A 14,917-nucleotide genomic window follows, 5' to 3' on the forward strand; every position below is an offset into this window, starting at 1 on the left:
ATTGAGCATAGCAGAAACAATGCCAGAATAGGATGAGGAGTGTCAAGAACATAAGGACCAGGATCTAATAAACTTGAGAGTGTCAACTACAAGTCAACAGAGGTCAGCACTGCTTGGAGTTAGAGTTACAGTCAGAAGGTTGCCAAATGGAGTCATAGTTTTTTGGGCAATAAAAGAAAGAAGCTCTGGGAACAAGAACATTGATGATGTCTTAGCAATCAAACTGGTCCTATGCAAAGCGTTGGAAAGACAGTGGAGCAAAATCAAACTCTAAATCCAAAATAAGGAACTCTTGAGGCAGCTTAAAAATGGAAGGACTGCTGATTGCAGATTGACAACACTTCTTGAGGATATTTTAAGTCTAAAATCATTGTTTCGAATGTGCTCCTTTTGCTTTGTTAGTAATGATGATAATGATATTAGTACAAATGTTAGTTCATATTGTGAGAACCTTGAATTTTGCAGATAAATACCAATGCATACTGCAATTTCATTTTTATCTAGTATTCGTATTCCTTAATCCCTTCTAGCATTACTTCCACTTCCTCACCTTTTCTTCACCACAACCAGTTGCACCTGTTTCCAGCAACAACACCACAGCTTCAACCAACCACAACCAGAACCAACTGTCGCATGCGCAAGCCGAGAGCGAGAGAGGAGGAAATCTAATAGCATCTTCGTGCGTGAGCTGAGCGCTTATCGGAGGTAATCTTCGAACTAGAATGAGTTGTTTAGGGGCTGACTAAGTTATTTAGGGACATGCATGTTAATTCTATGCCTTCGGATGATGAATTGAGGAAGGAAAATCTGATGTGCGATAGAATCGGCTTTGCCGAGAGGTTAATTAGGCAATGCAGTTTCAAATTCGATTATTTGTGATCATCTGAGCATACGGTTGTGATTAGCTAAGTTGATAACACAATGATTAAAGTATGCATGCTGGATTGTGTGTTCGGATGAGGAATTAGGAGCTTGAGAAAAATCTGATTCAGTGAAAATGATTTCTGCCGTGAGCTTGAGATGAAAAATGCAGTTGTAATCTGCTTAATTTCGACAATCTGAGCATGAAATCGTGTTTAGCTAATTAAAACTTGGATGATTAAGCTGATTAGGGCCTTGCATGTTAATTTTGTGCAGTCGGATGATGAATTAAGGAGCTGAGAAAATCTGTTTTGGTGAAATGAAAATTTCCGAAAACTTGAATTGGAAATGTAGTTCTTAAACTGCACTTGTTTATTAACCATGAAAGTTTGGTTAAAATCCTGGACAAAGATCGTGTTACAAATCTTGTCTTTGAATACGGGTACATGTTAGAGATTTTGAATGTTTGAAATTTTGGACTATATTGCTGTAAGAAATAATTGTTGGATGCTAAGGGCTAATGATTGATGAAGCCCTGGTGGAATTGATTGTTTGAATTGTGATTTTCTATATCGGCTTGGTCTGAACTTGCGTGAAAAAGTGGAACATAAATTGAAGAGATTACTTGAGGAAAAAATGTGTATTTGGTTGAGCATCCGATCAGTTTTCCTTCGAGTTATAGCTGAAACTTTCATACGAGATGATCAAGATTATCTTGTAGCTTGCTAGTCACCTTTTTGCTTGTCAAGTCGAAATAAAAACTGAAGAAAATTACGGACAAAGCACTATAAGTTAAACCGTTATATTGCTGGAATTTTTCTTGACTATTGAATCAAGGGAGAAATTAGAGTCTCTACGACGTTTCGAGATTCTAGGATTAATGGTTGAAGTTACACATATATATACACCACAGTTATAGTCTCTCGCTTTTATTTGGGATACTTTAAAGAACTCAAAACGTGAAACGCTAGAGAAGTAGAATAAATAAAAATAATAAGCAAAACTAAAGTCTAGTAAGTTACAAAGGATAATGGGGTATTCATAAGTTATACTAAATAATCGACTAAGCAAGTATATTAACTGGAATGTTGCACAAGCTATAAACGTGAAGATAGGTAGGTTTGAGAATAACAATAATAATGATAACAATAAATTTAACAAGCTCCAAAAGTAAAATGTTGAATAGAAACTGAAAGTGTTATATTTATATTCAAAAGGTCAAACTTGATTTTAATAATTTTGTCATAATACTAAGCTATAGAGATTGAGCTTAATACGATAATGCTAAAATTCGAGTGTCGGTACTTTTAAAACCCTTGTGGTTTAGTTGATGGAACTGCTTGGAGGCCTTGCATTTATTTTGTTTAAATGTGATCTGAAATGAATTTGTGGAATCCTAGGGCTAATGATTGACGAAGCCCTAGTGAGATTTCTGTTTGAAATGTTATTTTTGCTATGATGGCCAATTAAGATTTAATGTGCTTGAGTATCGGAATAAGAAATCCGTTTTGGTCCCTGAATTGGAGCAAGTTTCAAACAAGTTATTTAAATATATCTTCGCGCTAGTATGGAGCGATAACACTTAGTATTGTACGATATCGCTAGAAAATTTTGTGTAGGGATTTTCTAAAACTTTGCCGACTCGATATTTTCTTCCTTTAGTTTAAACTAGCCCTAATGTTTTTAGAAAATAATTTCACTAGTTTTTAAAACCCTAAGTCTTACTTTATTCCCTTTTCTTTTCTGAAAAATTTGTTTCCACCTAGTGTTTGGGGAAAAACTTGTTCGGTAAGAAACTTATTCAAGTAAAGTAGTTTTAGTTGCATGTTGAGAAAGAAAAATATTTTACTACCTTTACCAGTTTTAATATTAAGTGGATGGTCGACTTATCTCGAGAAAAAAATACACTAGTCATATATTAGGTAATCTTTTACACTCACAAACCCAGAACTTGAATAGAAAACTTATAATTTTAAAACTTGAATTTTCTAGGGTTTAGCGAGGAAGCGGATTTTGACTCCCACCTTGACCTGTAACTTCACTCTTGGTGAGTGTCCCTGCCTGTTTTATGACTATTTGGTTAAAGTGCTTTATCGACTCGTTATGTGATAATTGCCAAAAATGATTGCTGATCCATCGAAGTGAGCAGTGTGTACTTTATCACACTAGCCGTTCGAGTGGTGACTTGCTTGAAGTGTTTTTCCTGAATATCTTGCTTGCGCTTGCTAAGTGCTAAATTACTAGGCAGGGGAATGTACCACACCTTAAGGGTGGGAGGGCCTCTTATCCTGACCTGGTAATCAAGTGTTGGACGTAAAGTCGTTGGGTGAACCCCTCGACCAGTCTATAAAAATCAAGTGTTGGACGTAAAGTCGTTGGGTCGTTGGGTGAACCCCTCGACCAGTCTATAAGAATCAAGTGTTGGACGTAAAGTCGTTGGGTGAATCCCTCGACTAGTTTATCCAGGGGGTATACTCGAGTACTACCGCTCTCATCTATCTTGTCGTGCGGGCCCGGAGTTGGGGTATGATCGGTGGCCGGAGTTAAGTAAAATAAGGAGTTCTACATGGACCGTAAGTAGTGAGAGTTGACGGAGGGTCAACTACGGTAAATTTTGATCAAGCGCGGAAAATGGTTCCTGAGAGCCCCCGTATCCTACTTTGTACTGTTATGCGCTTTCCTAGTTGTTTACTTCAGTTGAAATCAATACGTGTTAGTTGTTTTATTTAATTGCATGTTTTGGGGCACCACTGAGCTTTAGCTCACCCTACGTTTATTTGTTTTCTTTGACAGGTCTTGAAGTTTGAGAATTCTGAGCTACTTATATTTTCTTATGAATGTATTTGAACTTTATTATTTCGTTTTGCGGTTTGTAATGTATTTGAATTAAACGATATAGTTTTGTTTTGGGGTTGCCATTTGAAGCTGGAAAAGTGTAAACCCTAATTCTGATATTTGGCTATCTTCAGATGATGCTGTTATCTCTGAAATTAATGTTGTGTTAGCAATTGGTTTATTTTGGGAGATTCGTTATTGTAATAGTTTAGGTTATTTTTGGAAAGGTTTTAGGTTAGATTGCTTGCTTGAGTCCTGGCGAGAGTTAGGCAGACGGCCCGCCAACCCTCTGGTTCGCCTTAGGGGGAAGTGGGGTCATCACACATATGCTCTAGGCATTTTGTTGGATGAGGTAGGCATCATTCCTCCGTGTCATTGAACACGATATGTAGAGATTATCAAGCCTTTGCCCGGATTGTAAAGCTCTCTTTAAAGATCAATGAAAGTACTCTAACGTTCCGAAAAAAAGAGAGTATCCTATTGGATACATCTTATTAAATGTAGGACTAATTGATAATATTTTTAAGAATCAGACCTGCAAATTGAGATTCTATTATGAGTCCAAGGACCAATTCAACAATATCGAAATTTTAAATCTTAACTATAAATATGAAATTGACCTTTGTTTATTTTTTTGGGTCAAAACAAACAAGACCGTAAAGTAACTCTTAGCTCAGCAATGGCGATTTCCAGATTAAGGTTTTTACTTCATCAGCAGCTCCAAAAATATACTTCTTCTCTTCGTCACTTGTCTTATTCCAACCGTTCATTTTGTTCAGCATCCAATCTTCGCTCTTACTTTCAAGTAAGCTCTGCTCCTGAATTCCTGAAAAAAAATTTGTATATGATCAGTAATGCTATGTTTCAACTGTTGCTAAAACTGCAGAAAAGGTTGAATCACAAGTTTTCTTGCTTCGTTTAAAAATCAGAGGGCAATTAAACTCATGTTTTATTCTTTGATGGCTATGCTCTAGTGGGTTTCTGCCGGAAGTTTAATGGGATGGATTTTTTTTTTAATCAATGGAAATTAATTAAGCATGTAAGAATTATTGTGGATTCTTTTATTCAGAATGCTTCAAGTTCTTGGACTCATGGGATTAAAAATTCATGTTTGATTTGCTAACATCTTTGAAAATTGAGCTTGCAAGAGATTCAGTAATTTTTGCTTGGATCAAATTTTGTTGAAGAAAGAGTGTAGTTTGGTTCCTTAATCTGGTGTAAATTTTTTTGGCATACATTTACAACTCCGGAATCATCAATCTTTAGATAGAGCTGTAGAGTAAATTGTTCTCTTTTTCTAGTATCTTCCTCAGTAACCTTATGTCTTATTTCTGTTTTCATTTTTGTTTACCATTTCTTGAGTGGTTGAAATGCAATTAAATTTGACAAACATGATACTGATTCGATAAGTATCTTTTTAAGGGCATTATGTGCTAAATTTTTTTGATTTGTCTTTGTTGATCTTTTATTTTGTTGTTGCAGAGAATTGGATTTATTGGTTTAGGAAATATGGGATCCCGAATGGCTAATAATTTGATTGAGGATGGATACAATCTCACCGTTCATGATGTGTAACGTACTTTGCTCTGTTCATTTGACTGTTTATCTGCATCTTGACTTGTTTTCAGTTTGTAGTGAGAGTTCAACTTCTTGTTCCTTATTGCAATTGCCTGTTCTGCTGCATCCAGCTGTTGTTGTTCTAATCAAAAGATGCTTATGATTTAATTTATTTTCCAAAAGCAATGGAGATTTAGTGCATATATAATCGTGCTTTTACGTGTTGAGTGTACTCCTTTATTTTGAATAACAAGACCACATTTTTGTTAAGCATGTGTTCATCCTTTATTTTTCAATTTTTTTTCTTTTCCAAAATTTTTCTCCAGAGACCACAATGCCATGAAGATTTTCTCAGAGAGGGGGATTCTTACAAAAGAGTCACCTTTTGAAGTTGCGGATAGTAGTGACGTCTTGATCACAATGTTGCCTTCTTCAAACCATGTGAGTATGAAGCTATAATTTGCTTTATTCTCAGAATTTTCTAGGCATTAGGGATGTAGGGAATATTAGGAACAAATTATTCAAACCCAAAGACTCAAACTAGAAGCACTAAAATCAATTTCTATCTCAACTAAGGAGAGTATTTTGTATCACATAACTGATACATGCCATTCAAATGACTTCATTCTGGCACAAACCAACAATTAATCAAGTAAAGCCCAGAAAGCAAAAGACTCTTTGAACTCTATCTCGTCAAAAACTCGGATATGGAAACCCCTCCAAAATGAATGGACGTAAAACTAATTGGAAAAATCTCTTGAAAAATTTGATAAGATGTTTCCTGATGAAGAAGCAGACTTACAGCTTAAAGCAATGAAAGCATGGACACTTCAAAATGAATCTCAAAATCAGCTTCAAATTGTAGGCTTCCAAAAATTGTTGTCCTCACTAGAAGTGCCAACATAGGATAAGTACTGAGGATCATGTTGACTTGCAGAAGAAGACAAAAACGTATACCAGTGAATTTCAAAGAAGCGAAAGCTAAAGCATAAAGGTGACCAAAAAAAACCTCTGCTCTGAAGAAGTGGATTCCATTAATTATGATGACAGGCATTTCAGGATTTCAAATTGTTAAAAGTAGGATTTGGATGTCTGTATGCTGCAATTGTAACAGAAAAACATTATATTTGGTAGCCTATGGAAACAATGTTGACAGGTGGTTTCTCATATTTTTATCACTTCAATTCTTTATGGCGTTTGTAAGGTGTTATGTGGCAATAAGAGCTAAAGCTACTAGTTTCTTTAAGATCTAGTATGCATGTATCATAAATGCTAACCAATTCTTCAAGTAAACTAACGAAGACAGATGCACCATAAGCTCTTTCAATTGTTTAAGATCTTGGCATAAGCTGGTTGTGATGCCTGGTTTGTGCTGCTGTCATTTACTTATGTCTGATACTCCCCACCTTCCCATTAGTTATCAGACGAATGAAAACCTTGGTGCAAGACCCCCTGGCAGTCCTGCTATGACTGTCAACAAGAGTGTAAAATACCTCTTGTGTGCCAAGGAAACCCTTTTCAGTCAGCAAGACTGTATGAGGTATGTAATTGTCCTTCTTAGAAGTATTTAACTGGTTGTTTACTGTGTTGGTGTGACCAGCTATTGGTTCTGGGTTTTGCCACTTATTTCTTCCCATTAGTTGAACTGTTTCAGGGCAGTTTCAGCATGTGTTTTGGGTAACATTTTATATTTTCTAATAATTCAATAATTCTACCAGACTGATTCCACACAATGTGCCTCATGTTTGCCAGGCTCTGTAATCTCAACATTAAATTTCTACTCCTGAAAGGTTTTTTTGCTTTGCACTATCTTATGTTCTATTATACTGTTCTTATTGTGTAGGTATTGGATGTTTACACTGGACGAAATGGTTTGCTCAGCCATGGTAATACTCTTGGACCATGGTTGTTCATAGATTCATCAACAATTGACCCTCAAATGTCAAGAAAGCTCTCTGCCACCATAGCTGATTGTTCTCTGAAAAGGAAAAGAGGTACACCTTACAAAGTTCTGTATGCTTTCATACCATTACCTAAACCCTGGGTCAACAGATATTTAAACAGCATTAACCTTTAATTATTATCTACCTCCACGGTGTAATCTTTATCTGTGATTGTCCAAGCTCTGAGTGATTTATGTAAACAAGTTTTCCTGGGAATGACAGAAGAGATCCAACTAAGAGGATGATGAATCATTGGGGAAATGCATTAAAGCTTCACAAAGTAAAGAGCTTTACATGTTTCCTAAGTATGCCTGCTTCATGAGGCTTATGATCAACCTTTGAGAAAAGAAAGAGGAAAGTTAAAAAATTTCAGTTTGAAAGAAAACTTACACCTGACTAGTCTGCCTTCTTTCTTCTAGTTGATGTCATGCACTTAATCTTCGCAAGCTAACTCATTGTGTGCTGTCTTTATTTAGTTCCATACATGTTTGAACAAAGCAGATATCCTGCATGACCTGTAAATGAAATCAGTTCTGGAACATTGTTTCCTATAGTATTATTCAGTTTCATCCTTATGATGATTAGCCAACAAAAATCGAAATGTAATTCTTTTTTTTTTTTTTATAGTTTTGGGAGGGCAGGGGAATATCTTTTAGGGAACACTTGTTGTTTTTTCAACTAATAAATGGATCTACCATAACATTTGTTCACTTGAATATCCACGAAGAAATTTTATTAGTGCTGTGTATATGCACATTTCACACACCAGTATTTGGTTTTATTGTCTACAGGCATTCTTGTGTTCTGTTCTCTTCCTATAAAAATGCATTTACATGTTTTTGCATAAAAACAACACCTAGGTGCGCAAGATAATTGTCATTTTCTGTAATTGATTAAACTTGCTACATCTTACACAGATGGTTTTGAGGTTCCGGCCATGTTGGATGCTCCTGTATCTGGAGGTGTTCTTGCTGCTCAAGCTGGAACACTTACTTTCATGGTAGTTTTCTGTATTCTTATAAGCATTTAAAACTTTCATAGAGCAATGGTCTGGTACACACGCTTGTGGGGAAGCAAGTCTAGTTTCTTTGAAGGGGTTATGCCCTGAGTAAACTTGTTATCAATTAAAAATAGCTATCTTTGTTCCAAAGCACTTTCTGAACCATAAAAACAAATCTGTAATCACAAGCTTTTCTACATGGGACTATGCTTGATTTTTTCCTTAATTATAGGTGCAATGGTGTAAACAGACGCTTAAAGCAATTAACCTCTTTTTAAGATACACTTTCAATTTACTTATTCGTTTCAGGATTGTCTAAGTGCTTATAGTTTGGGATGTTCATAGGCTGTGAGCAAACAGCAACGTGTTACTTTTATCTTGGACACATACCAGTATGTCCATTAAACTATTCCGTTTGCTTGCCATCAAGTCGGGCAAATTGTTTAAAGGAGAAGATAAGTGCCTGCATGGACACAACAGATAGTGTTGCTGAGTTGGCATTACCTGCTGACCTACAGAAAATATGAATTGGGGATTGACAACCTGGGAACATGCTCAATGTTTACCCCATCAGTTAAAATTTACCGGGACCATTTTTATATAACTGAGTCTCTGTCGTTTGTTTTGCTTGTCTCTACTTATACCTGTTAGATAGCTTGAATTGACAATTCAGACCCTATCCTCATCCATCCAGATTTCTGTAAATGTAAAACTAAATAGTGCAAAACATCAGCTCTTAGTTAAGTCCCTGGTGACTCAGCTCTATGGTTTGATAAATCATTTCAATATTGGCAGTGTAGAAGTGTGAACTTGACTTCATATTTTCTGGAGTTCAACCTCATGGCTTTCTGGTGGCTTTTTGGTGAAATTCTTTTTGCTTTTAAGCTGGATGTCATTGTCTGACTTTTACATGAGTTAATTTTGAAACTGAAACATCTAATAATTTAAATATGGAAGTCAATAACATGGGGAGACCACATTTTAGTTTATTTAATTTTGAAGATATGTTATAATATGTGGAAGGGTTTGCTTTTACTGGTGTGCAGGGTATTGAAAGAGAATTATCTTAGGATCAAAAGTTTCATTTAAGGAAAGCAGCCCAGAAAGGAAAATATGACATTCACTTTTGGAACAGAGGGAGAGTTTAAACTCATATGACTCAAATTGAAGATGTCATTGAATGTTGTGCTTATCAATCTCTTTTTCTGTTCTGTCAGTTTGTATATTTGTATGCAGAATAATATTTCCTCGTTACATGGATGGGTGTCAATTTTTTCTTGTTCTTGAGTGACTAATTTTCAAAATTTTTGTGGCTTAATAGACTGACTCATATGAGTTCTTGTACTAATCAACATCTTATGATGTGTCGTTCAGGTGGGTGGCTTGGAGGAAGCTTATGTGGCTGCAAAACCCTTATTTCTCTCAATGGGGAAAAGCACAATTTATTGTGGTGGAGCAGGAAATGGTTCAGTACGTGTTAGCATTTCCTTAGATACTGCAATCAAACCCTCCAAATCCAAAAGCTTTGTGTTGATAGCTTAAATTCTAACTTTGTTAAGCTTCCATTGTATGCTCCAGATGCCTCTTGCACTGATAACTTTGCGTTCAGTATTATTATGCAAAAATATGAAGAGGATGTATGACATTGGAAAACTGAAAAAAATTAACTTGATGCAAATTGCTTTTGATTGGTCTTCAGCTTTGTATGTTCATTTCATAAGGCCATACTAACATCTCATCCCCATGGATCCCCTGGCCAGGTTATCTGTAGGTGGTTTTGAATCATAGTTCTATGGAACATATTAGGATTTTTGCCTAAGAGGATGATTTGTGGCACCCGCTGGTTCAATTCATAAATGAGCAGATATGTCTGTTTTTGGAGAAAGAAGACTAATTGAGTCTTTAAAGGTTGAAGTATATTAGTGTCAAAATGTGAAAGTCCACATCATTTGTGGACTTGGTTCATTTAGTCTTTAAAGGTTGAAGTATATTAGTGTCAAAATGTGTAAGTCCACATCATTTGTGGACTTGGTTCATTCTGACTCAATTCCATTCTATTCAAGTGAGGTTACTGCCCGTTGCATGTGAACATGCATAAAGACTACGGAAAGTTTCTTGAGTAGTGGACCAAAATCATCTGAGAAAGGCTTGCTCACTACACATAATGCTGTTCTAAGATGATAAGATCATCACCAACATGGACAAAACATTTGTCCGGACAATCTGAAAATGGAAATTGAGTGGCATTTACGGGAGAAGACTGCTAATTCAACTAAATATGTTCCAGGTCTTCTGTTCTTCCAGCAGAGGACTACCAAAGGAACTGAATGTCAATTTGTTTATGGAAATCATCATATATTCAAACAGGACAAGAAAAGATGATTGAGAATCTTTAGATAATGTCATTTTTTGCTGTAAATTAAGAAAAATTGTGAGCATATAAACATGAAATTTCTAAGCTGCTCCTGCTGTTGCATTTCCTAGATTTTATAGGCTCTAAATCACATGAGTGGATGTCTAGGTTCTGTGATATAGTTGCTATTAGTTTCATGCATTTTATAAACCTAGCTTGGAAGCAACAAGAAGTCAACAATTACGGGTTTTGCAGATTAACACAGAGATGGACAGCGAGTGCAATGTAATAACAAGCTCTCTATTAAATTGTTTTAACACGCTAATAGTCCATAAGAGTGCAGGAAAAGATACCATAAGAGTGCAGGAAAAGATATCTGTTACTGATCTCAGTTTTACATTTCAAGTCAGATATATTGTCAATGAATATACAGGACAAAATCTACAGATATATAAAAAAGCCACGAAATCCTTTACCTTCATTTTTGTTAAGTTTGTGTAATCTAGTTTCCTTGGCAACCATGATTCATGCATGTCTTAAAAGTTTTTGGTGGTTGTCCTTGTTGAAAACTAATATCTCTTTTGCAATTAGGTATTGTCAATTAAAATTCCATTTACTTTCCCTTTCTATTAAGGCAGCAAAGATCTGTAACAATTTGGCAATGGCTGTCAGTATGCTTGGTGTATCAGAGGCCCTTGCTTTAGGTCAGAAATTGGGTATTGCTGCCAGTACTCTGACCAAGATATTCAATTCTTCAAGTGCTCGCTGTTGGAGTAGGTATTGCATTTACATTTGGATTCCTTCTAAGACATACTTCAAACTTATAGCACTTGCTTTCAGTTTGAGCTACGGCTGGCTTTTCTGACAAAACATGCTAAACTGGCATGATCATGATAAGTTAATTGATATGATGAAAAGTGCTTCGTTTTGTGCTTCCTTCTTCAAAGATGGTCTATAACCAACCGGGGTTCAGGCAGAATTTGTTGTGGTATTATGTTGCTCTCAGATGGCTATACAGGAAAAGGATCCCTAATTCCTAAAGCTAACTGCTTTGTGATGGCATGAAAATAAAAAAGACATTAACTTCACGCTAGGCATATGAAGTTGATTCTGTAGTCCATGATAGTTTTCACCAAAATCATACTGTTTTCTAATTACACATCTATATAAATATTACAGTGATACTTACAATCCAGTGCCTGGAGTGATGGATGGGGTGCCTGCTTCAAGGAACTATGATGGTGGGTTTGCATCAAAGTTGATGGTATGCAGATTTCTCCCCTGATAGTGTGATAATTCAATTCTATATTCTTTGTCAATTCAATGAAATTTTTTTCTGTCTTGTCTAAGGTATAAAATTATTATTATTATTTTTTAGTTTTGAAATAGAGTTGCACTTGAGGCCAAATCATGGTTTAGTCTGGAGTTCAATCTTTCATTAACTGACATATAGCAGTATCATTCTCTTTCAATTAAGCATAGTGCTAGAGAAATTAGAGGAGTTGATAAAGAGGCAGACTTTATACTTTCTGGGAATACATTAGATGTAAACATACAATCTTTTGCTTAAGACGGTATAGCCCCATGGTAAACACAAAATGCAGAGACTGTATTATGCATGAAGGTTAACTAGGGCTGCTGGTATGGTTCTCTAAACTGGTCAATTCTTTTGCTCTTACGACAGCAGGAAATGCTGAATATGGATGTTTAGAAAGAATGAACATGAAGATCTCTGTGTTTTTTGTTCATTTGTTTGTGAGCGTTTACAGGTGGAGACGCAAAGATTGTGCTTATTGTATGTGCATGTGGAATGAAGGAAAGGGGCAGCACTAAACAGTTGTGTTGCCATATTTCCAACAAGTCTTAATTGAAGCTCAATTTGATAACTTTAGTAATACATTGTAGAAGTTGATTTTACAACCTTACAAGTTAATCTAGGGCCTGCTAAGAAAAACTTATCTTGTAAAAGACTGAATCCTGAGCATACTGAACAATGTCTTATTATTATTATTATTTTTGTGTGTGTTTGGTGGGGGGGTGGGTTGGTGGTTGGCGGTGCAGGCTATGGCCATCAGTGATGCATTGAAGAACTGAGGTATGCATATTCATGTAATATATTAAGTTTGTAACCAATACAAAACCAGGTAAAACTGGGAGAGTGTGAGCTAGCATAAATGGGTTTGAGTTTGACAAGAAAGCTAATCCACTTTTCTGTTCTTTCTTTCATTTGCTATGTCCGAATTTTTGGGGAGCCTGTAGTATTTGTCTCCTCTTTTATCTCCAACCCTATGAAATTTGTTTAGTACAAAGAAATCATTCCTTGTCCTGTTCAGGAGAGATAGCCCTTCTTCCACTAACACTCACATTGTATCTTGCCCCTTGATTTGTTTGGAATAAACAAGATAGATGGTAAATGTAGAATTGCTTGTCAGTTAAAGGAAACTGTAACTAGGGAAGAGCCAATTCACACCAAGGTCCTGGACACTATCTTCTTCCGTCTCTTGGGGTTTCCAAAATTGCATGCTTAAATTGTTGTTTGTCTCCATGTGCATTACTTGTGCATAAAAAATTTGCTTTTGTAACAATCTTTGCTAATATCTTCTTTCCCGATTAAAATTTACTTAATTTTTTTTTTTTTTAATTTCAGGCTAAAGATCTAAATCTTGCTGCAGAATCAGCCAAAGAAGTAGGTTTGGAATTTCCACTGACATCTCAAGCAGAAAAGATGTGAGCATTCCCTTATCATAACAATGCTATGGAATTCTTAGTTCAATTACCTCTTATAATCATTTGATTTAAGTTGAGACAGTAAGTTCCTTAACCATAACTCAATTTTAGATGGATAATATGTCAAATTGTCAATAGATACTAAAAAACTAGGGACCATAACATACCTTTGTTCGGATGGTATAGCTATTGAGATGAGCAATCTGGTTTCTATAATACTGCTTTAGTAAAACATTTAGAGCCTATGTAATTGATTAGAACAATAGGGGTAAGGAGAAAAGCAACTTGCATTTGCTGAAGTTGCTGATCATTTGATTTTTCTGGTCAGAACATTAACAGATGTGCCAATTTGTTTAATGTGCCACAGCCCACTGATGCTAACTGCATTGACTTCAATAAAAACAATGGTAATGATAGTATGTCGCCCAGGCCATTGTGTATCAACCAAACAAATTCCAACTATTTGACAGGGTATATCATGGTGTTAGAACTTGTAAACAATGCCCTAGTCTTAGCTGTAGACCAAATCTGGCTCTAGCATCACTTTTTTACTGTGTTAAGAAAGTGGTGGATGAAAGGTTATGTGACTGTCGATAATGGCCTCTTCACTCAGCTCTTATGAATTGCAATCCAAATGTCAAAAAGTGACGCTAATTCAATAAGCTTAGGCTGTGAACAGATATCTAATATGTGTACATGCATCCATTTTGCTTCTCTACGTGCTAAAATACGAAATGCTGCTGGAAATTGTTATGGGGCCTCTCATCATGCACACAATAGTTTGGTGGATCGTTTCAATGATATCAAGATTGTGCCAACTGTAAAACTCTCTCAGAGTCCATGCTGATTGATACTTACTGAAGCCGCTTTTAGAACATTATTTCCTTTTGTTTCTTATTGCTTCAAAGAGGAAAAAAATTCTGGGGAATCTTTTACTTAGGATGACATGTTAAGATCCTGCTTCTGGAATGGAAGTTTGAATTTCAATGACGGTACTAACATGACATTTTTTCCTCCCCAGATTCACTCAGCTTTGCAATGATGGGCATGGAATGAAGGACTTCTCATGCGTCTTCCGCCACTATTACCCTGGAAACGATGAGCTATAGTTTCGTTATCTGAAAGAAAATTTCATATCCTACAACATCTTTTATCCAGATTCAGATCCCAGTATTTTTCACAAACTCAATCTAATACTTACCTGCAGTGTATGGCCATGATTAAACATGATCAAGGACATCTTAAGTGTGGCAACACTTGTTTACATCTCCTTTCCTGTATGAGCAGCTAGTGTAGTTTACTTGCAATCGTGCTTGAATGAGTTTTCACATATAGTACAGCTTTCTTCTGCACTATGAATCTCTTTAAATATAAGCATTCTTTTGTTGGTGGAGCTCTTCTTTTGTTTTTTAAAGCTGTTTTTCAAAGCAAAACCTAGATCTTAACCCTTCAAAGTATGTACAAGGTCCTTTTAGTCGCTCTATTAACTAGCTGAACTTGCAGCCTTGCTATGTTCTTGAATTGCTGTGACGATTGTCAATATGGTCAGTATACGTCCTCTAGTATTAACTTTTGATAATTTTTACCTCTTCTGGAGATTTTAAGCCTGTTATTTGCATGTTTGAGCCACTATTATTGTTA

At 35.9% G+C, this 14,917-nt stretch overlaps 1 protein-coding gene across 5 annotated transcripts; it reads left to right on the forward strand.

Annotated features, from left to right (window-relative positions):
* Positions 1–4,332: 4,332 nt before the first annotated feature.
* Positions 4,333–14,669, forward strand: LOC113710450 (probable 3-hydroxyisobutyrate dehydrogenase, mitochondrial). 5 transcript variants are annotated; one of them, XM_027233465.2, is made up of 10 exons: positions 4,333–4,501; positions 5,179–5,272; positions 5,580–5,694; positions 7,097–7,247; positions 8,114–8,196; positions 9,571–9,666; positions 11,184–11,326; positions 11,729–11,813; positions 13,197–13,276; positions 14,298–14,669. In XM_027233465.2, the coding sequence occupies exons 3-10, from the start codon at positions 5,593–5,595 to the stop codon at positions 14,383–14,385; spliced, it is 828 nt and encodes a 275-aa protein (XP_027089266.1). In that variant the 5' UTR covers positions 4,333–4,501; positions 5,179–5,272; positions 5,580–5,592; the 3' UTR covers positions 14,386–14,669. The 5 variants fall into 5 exon arrangements, with proteins under 5 accessions (XP_027089266.1, XP_027089265.1, XP_027089267.1 ...); XM_027233464.2 differs by having other exon boundaries at positions 4,339–4,501; positions 5,179–5,267; XM_072065983.1 differs by having other exon boundaries at positions 4,496–4,587.
* The last annotated feature ends 248 nt before the right edge of the window (positions 14,670–14,917 follow it).

This window comes from Coffea arabica, chromosome 9e (genome assembly GCF_036785885.1).
Source record: "Coffea arabica cultivar ET-39 chromosome 9e, Coffea Arabica ET-39 HiFi, whole genome shotgun sequence".
Taxonomy (NCBI): domain Eukaryota; kingdom Viridiplantae; phylum Streptophyta; class Magnoliopsida; order Gentianales; family Rubiaceae; genus Coffea; species Coffea arabica.

Coding starts and splice junctions, on each gene's coding strand:
- LOC113710450 (XM_027233464.2), top strand. CDS start 4,376: ATGGCGATTTCCAGATTAAGGTTTTTACTTCATCAGCAGCTCCAAAAA. Junction 4,502..5,178: donor ATCTTCGCTCTTACTTTCAA/GTAAGCTCTGCT, acceptor TTGTTGTTGCAG/AGAATTGGATTTATTGGTTT. Junction 11,814..13,196: donor GGTTTGCATCAAAGTTGATG/GTATGCAGATTT, acceptor TTTTAATTTCAG/GCTAAAGATCTAAATCTTGC.